Below are 6,716 nucleotides of genomic sequence, written 5' to 3' on the forward strand. Positions count from 1 at the left end.
TCGTTTCTAACAATATAAGACTTTACTATCAGTTTTGATCAATTTAACACATCCACGCAATAAAAGTATTAATTTCATTTATAGAGAGAAAGAAAGAAAAATGTACTGACCCCAAACTTTGAACAAGGTGTTTATTGTTGCAAAAGTTTTCTATTTAGTTTTCTAAATTTCCGACATTGATAATAAATCAGCATATTAGTATGATTTTTAGAGGATCATGTGTCACTGAATACTGGAGTAATGATGCTAAAAATTTAGCTTTGCATCACAGGAATAAATTATGCTTTAAAGTACATTAAAATAGATATATCAAATATAAAATAGATAAATATAAATTGCATTAACATTTCACAATATTACAGTTTTTAACTGTATTTTTAATAAAATAAATGCAGCCTTAATAAGCAGAAAAGTCTCCTTTACAAAAGCATTAAAAATCTTACTGATCCCGAACTTTTGACAGGCAGTGTATATATTCTATGTACTGCAAAATTTAATACAGTGAATTTACAGTAATAATAAAAAAGACACTGATGTAATGATGTGATCTATACATTTAATATTACAGATTTAAATAACAACAAAAAAACTTTTTTTTAATAACCACAGAAGTCTCTCCACTGGAATTCAGAAGATTTTTTTATATATATTATTTTCATAATATATCATATATATCTTTTTGTAGCATCCATTTAACAAAATAACAGTAATATTGGGAAATATTATTACAGTTTAAAATAAAGTTATTTCTATTTGAATACAGCTCAAAAGTCAGAAGGTCAAAAGTTTACATGCACTTTGCAGAATCTCTAAAATGTTAATTATTTCACCAAAATAAATTAAATAATATTATAATTTTATAATAAAATAAAATTATTTAGTACTGACCTGAATAAGATATTTCACATAAAAGACGTACGTATAGTCCACAAGAGAAAATAATAGATGAATTTATAAAAATGAACCAGTTCAAAAGTTTACATACACTTGATTCTTAATACTGTGTTGCTGCCTTTTTTTATATTGTTGTTGTTTAGTGATAGTTGTTCAGTTAAACTGCCCACTGTTTTTCAGAAAGATCCTTCAGATCCCACAAATTATTATAATTTTTTTTTTTGATGCATTAAGAGCCAGGGGTGAAAACTTTTGAACAGAATGTGTACATTTTTCTTATTTTGCCTAAATATCTTCTTTTTTTTTCATTTAGTACTGCCCTTCAGGAGCTCCAGAAGATACTTAAATTAAGTTAAATTTACCCTGATCATCAAATTCAAAAAGTTTTCACCTTCCTGGCTCTTAATGCATTGTTGCATTGCATTTTCACTTAATGCATTTCTGAAGCATCAATGAGCATTTGAGCCTTATAATAAAAAAAAAAAGCATTTTGTATGAGCCCTCTTATCTTGGTCAAATAATTCGCATTTTGCAAATTCTTCAAGGTGTATGTAAACTTTTGTCCTTTAACTGTATATTTTAAAATGTATTTATTCCTGTGACGCAAAGCTGAATTTTTTTAGTAGTCGTCAGTAACATGATCCTTTAGAAATCATTCTAATATGTTGATTTGCTGCTCAATTAAAACATTTCTTATTATTATCAGTGTTGAAAATTGTTGTGTTGTTTAATATTTTTAATATTCTTTGATGAATAGAAAGTTCAGAATAACAGCATTTATTTGAAATATAAATCTTTTGAAACATTATAAAAACCTTTATTATCACTTTTGATCAGTTTAATGTGTAAATAAAAGTATTAATTACTTAAAACATAAATAAATACTGACCCCAGACTTTTAAAAAATGCACACTATATTTTGAGAACAGAACAGAGGCTTTTACTTCCCATTGTCCATCATATCCCTCATTGAGATCTGCTTAGAATGCACAAGGGACATTGATTTGGATTGAGGTTGAATCAGGCCAAGCTGCGCTTTCAGCGAAATCCATCAGAATGTCCCTCTTGACGTTTCCCCTCATCTTGGTGTATTTGCTTATGGGTGGACACTCATCTCTGACACGGCGATTGATGGCTGCGTAATAGATTTCCCATCCTCAGATGTCCCGTGACAGCTTGTGGTTTCAAAGGATGACAGTCCATTGCTGTGATGTATCTATCAGAAGCTCCCTGCTGCACAGGACGCTGTGGACACTGTGGCTTTGACAGGGAGAGAAATAAGAGGAATGTAAGATGGTGCTTCACTTTCTCAGGGGGAGGCGAAAGTAATGGGGATGTTTCTCAAAGCTTCTGCCTCTGTAGTTATGTTGTTACCTGATGAAAAACCAGAAGGAGAATTTGATTTTAGTGCAGTTCAAGATTTAGTTGACAATTGGTGGGGATGTAAAGTGAAAAACTGCACTGTGAGTTGTTTTTAATGTTTAAGATGTGTGAGAAAGATATTTATTTATTTAGAAAAATATAATTTATTTATATTTTCCCCCCTAAAGTCACCCAAAGCTTCATTTAGTCTTAGTTTAGTCAGTTTTTCTAACCTGTGATTTCTCTCTTGTTGTCTCTCAGGAGCCACAGATGCGTCTAGTTCGTCTTCCTCCAGCTTTGTGAATGGAGCCACCAGCAAGAATCTGCCTGCGGTTCAGACTGTGGCCCCCATGCCCGAGGACACCATGGAGAACATGAGGTGAATCAGAGTCCCAAGATGTGTGTTGAGGTCTAAGACAGACAGAGGGATAGAGATTCAGCTTGATGTTTTTTTTTTTAAATGGGATGGGTAGATGAATGGATAAGCTGCTTTTGAAGCTGTTGTGAAATATCACACCATATGTGACCCTGGACCACAGAACCAGTCATAAGGGTCCATTTTTTTCACATTGATGTATGGTTTGTTAGGATAGGACAATATGTGGTCGAGAAACAATTATTTGAAAATCTGAAATTTGCAATCTGAGGGTGCAAAAAAAATCAAAATATTGAGAAAGTTAGTTTTTGATATATTTACGGTAGGAAATTTACAAAATATTTTCATGGAACATGATCTTTACTTGATATCCTAATGATGTTTGGCAAAAAAATCGATACAATGTATTGTTGGTTATTGCTACAAATATACCTGTTATTTTTATTTGGTAACACTTTATTTTAAGGTATCCTTGTTACATGTTACATGTATTTACTATTATAATAACAATTAATTATGCATAATTACATGCAAATAACCTTAAGTCAAACCCTAACCATATCGTAAGTATGTGTAGTTAATATTACTCAGTACTTAAATGTATAATTCCATTTTAATAAGGAAACCTTAAAATAATGCGCACCCAGGCTGCATTTATTTGATCAAAAATGCAGTAAAACAGCAATACTGTAAAATGTTTTCTATTCTAATAGAAACTAATAGAAACTAAATAGTCACTAGCCAATATTTCAGTCTTCAGTGATCTTTTTTGAAACATCAAAAACATTAAAAGCATCATCTGAAGATCACTTAAAGTTAATCTTTATAATACTACTAATTTATACACTGCTGTTAAAACATTTGGGATCAGTAATTGTTTTAATGTTACTTGTGCTGCATTTATTTGATCAAAAATACAGACAAAAACAGTAATATTGTGAAATGTTATTTCAGTGTTAAAAGTCTGTTGTCAGTACATTTTTATTCTTTGTTTTTTGAAAGAAATGAATACTTTTATTCACCAAGGATGTGTTCATTTGATTAACAAAAAGTGATAGCAAAGACTTATATTGTTAGAAAAGAATTCTATTTTAAATGAATGCTGTTCTTTTTAACTTGTTATTCATCAAAGAATGCTGAAAAAAGAATCACAGCTTCCAAAAAATATTAAGCAGTACAACTGTTTCCAACATTGAGTAATAAATCAGCATATTAGAATGATTTCTGAAGGATCATGTGACACTGAAGAACGGAGTAATGGCTGATTAAATTCAGCTTTGCATCACAGGAATAAATTATATTTTAAAATACATCAAAATAGAAAAGCATTATTTTAAATTGTAATAATATTTTATAGTATTACTGTTTTTTTTTGTATTTTTGATCAAGTAAATGCAGCCTTGATGAACAGAAAATACTTTTTTTTACTTTTTTAAAAAATCTCACTGATCCCAAACTTTTAAACAGCAGTGTATATCGAATTTTTATTATTATTTTACCAGCCATAACATGAATATAATTGGTGTTTTATCCCTATTTTTTTTTTCTAAATTAGCCTCAAATCTTAACCTAATTGGTAACACTTTACAATAAGGTGCCGTTCGTTAACTATATTTAATACATGAACCAGCATGAACTAACAATGAACTGTACATTTGTTAGTGTTTATTAATCTTTGATAACATTAGTTAATAAAACTATTTAAAAAGTCCATTAATTAACATAACAACTTTTCATTTTAATAATGTATTAGTAAATTCTACAATCAGCATTAACTAAGATAAATAAATGCTTTAGAAGTATTTTTCATTTCTAACTAATGTAGTTAAATAATGTGAACAAATGGAACCTTATTGTATAGTGTTACCACCTAATTTTCAAAAAACAAAATCTAATTTAGTTTGCACTGGAAAGATGTTTTTTTGCATAATTCAGCGACTGAATAATTTACACAAAGCTACACAACAGTGCAACTCATTAGCACTTGCATGTCAGTCCCTCACAGCTTCATTTGCATTCACATAAAATTAAATACGACATCTACCTACACCGAAGTCCATATTTCCTGGCAGATTAATTGTTAAATATTAATAATGCATTAATTATTTATTAAATGTTAGTGTACTGTATTATAACACCGTAGCCACCATTTAAAAAAAATACCAATAATTTGCAATCATTACAGTGATTATTTGTTTAAAAAAATACATGTTTTTAAAGGCTGCATTTATTTATTGAAATGTAATATTATTTATTCCTATAATGACAAAGCTGAGTTTTCAGCATCATTACTCCAGTCTTCAGTGTCACATGAGCCTTTAGAAATCAGTGTGTTATTTAATATACTAAAACACACCCTTAAATGGCGTATTGCTTTATTTGAGCCACTGAGTGGGAAGTATTTCCTCTGTCAGCACCTCATCAGATGCGTTTGTGTTTGTTCACCCAGCCATGCTAGTTGTGAGTTTTTATTATCACTGCCACAAGAGGGGGTCAGAACTCAGCCTTGTTGTTTCATGTTCACAGACATTGTGTCTTTCCTTTGTTTAGGGCAATAGGCGACAATCATTTTACTTTTTTATATTGTTGTGGTTGCGCCAAACAAGCCACCCCACACCTTACATATCGCCTGTCCTCTCTCTCACTGCCCACCGCGGGTGTTTGAGCTGTCAGAGGCGGCTACGCGAGCGCTAATGCAGAGAAATCAGTGCGCGTAGGTGTTTTGGGGAGTGTGTGGAAACCGTGCTGACCTTGGCTCCATCCTTTCACCTCGTCTAATGCTTTGTGACAGACATCTCACAGACACGCCACCGTCTGACTACACAGGAGAAAACGCGTGTGTGTGCGTACGGCTCTCTCTCGTGCTCTCCGGGGGCCTCTACACCTCACACACACATATATGCACACTCTTTGTGGCTCCTCTGCCGCGCCAGGAATCGCAAATCAGTTGCCATGGCAGCGGTAACCGACAGCACTTACTGGGAGTGTGAAGTCAATGATGAAACTGTCTGGATGCAGAGGCTGTGATGCCTAACCCGCACTCCCAGAGACAAGAGATGGGTTCCGCTGTCGCTGCCTGTGTCTCATTAGTTTTTCTTGATTTTTTTTTCCCACTTATTTTCCACACTTATTTTCATGACACACAATATCCTTTAGTGTTGAATTTTTCGCAAGAAGCACGCCGTATTTTCAAAGCTTACCATCTAATAATCATCAGATTTGCAACCAAGACAAGCAAACCCGAGGAAATTTGCATGCTTATACAACAAAATCCCTAGGAGTTATGCTCAGTATCTCAGTGTTGAGGTGTTATTATGGTACCCAAGCCTCAAAATACTGGCTTTGCGCAATATATTTTTTAATGCTAGTGTAGTAAATATTCTTGTACTGGTAGCTACTTATATGTTATCTAATCCTTAAAAAGTATTGAATTTTTTTTTTTTTTTTTTTCAATTTTATTCACCCCAATGTCATCCAAGATGTCTTTCTTTCTTCAGTTGAAAAGAAATTAAAATTTTTGAGGAAAACATTTCAGGATTTTTCTCTATATAGTGGACTTCAGTGGTTGCCAACGTGTTGAAGGTCCAAATTGCAGTTTCAATGCAGCTTCAATAGGCTCTACACAATCCCAGCTAAAGAATAAGAGTCTTGTCTAATAAAACGATTGGTCGTTTTCTTAAAAAAACAACCAAAAAAGCTCTGTGATGCACGTGCACGTCTAAACGCATTGTGCAATCAAAATGAAAAAGTCAAGCATGGTTACTTCTTTGTCTGTGTACTTCGGTTGAAAAAGGTAGGGTAGGGTAAAAAACGGTGGATGAATAGTCATCTCATTTTCTCCTCCAACTTTGAAATCTTTTGACTTTGTTGTTTTACCTTTTTTTAAAGGGTGTTTGATTTTCTTTTTTCATCTTCGCTTTGTGAACACTGAGTTGGTACGTCTGCCTACAAACATAATATGTGAGGTTGAGCATTTGTGGCTAAACAGTATACATACCCTTATTCCTCAGCAGGGATCGTGTAGAGCCCTTTGAATTCACAGCAAAAAAATGCTTTTCTTACTTAGATTCTTTGTCTTGTTTCC

The 6,716-nt window shown here is 32.7% G+C and overlaps 1 protein-coding gene across 2 annotated transcripts in view; it reads left to right on the forward strand.

Annotated features, from left to right (window-relative positions):
- The window catches only part of nbeab (neurobeachin b), a 401,639-nt gene that overhangs the window by 165,641 nt on the left and 229,282 nt on the right, over positions 1–6,716 (forward strand). Inside the window, exons 32-33 of one of the 2 annotated variants that reach the window (XM_073817485.1) lie at positions 2,208–2,219; positions 2,521–2,635. In XM_073817485.1, coding sequence (XP_073673586.1) covers positions 2,208–2,219; positions 2,521–2,635 — 127 coding nt within the window. Of the gene's footprint in view, positions 1–2,207; positions 2,220–2,517; positions 2,636–6,716 lie in introns of both variants that reach the window. The other variant, XM_073817484.1, reaches the window with a different exon arrangement.

This window comes from Garra rufa, chromosome 14 (assembly GCF_049309525.1).
Source record: "Garra rufa chromosome 14, GarRuf1.0, whole genome shotgun sequence".
In the NCBI taxonomy this organism is placed as follows: Eukaryota; Metazoa; Chordata; class Actinopteri; order Cypriniformes; family Cyprinidae; genus Garra; species Garra rufa.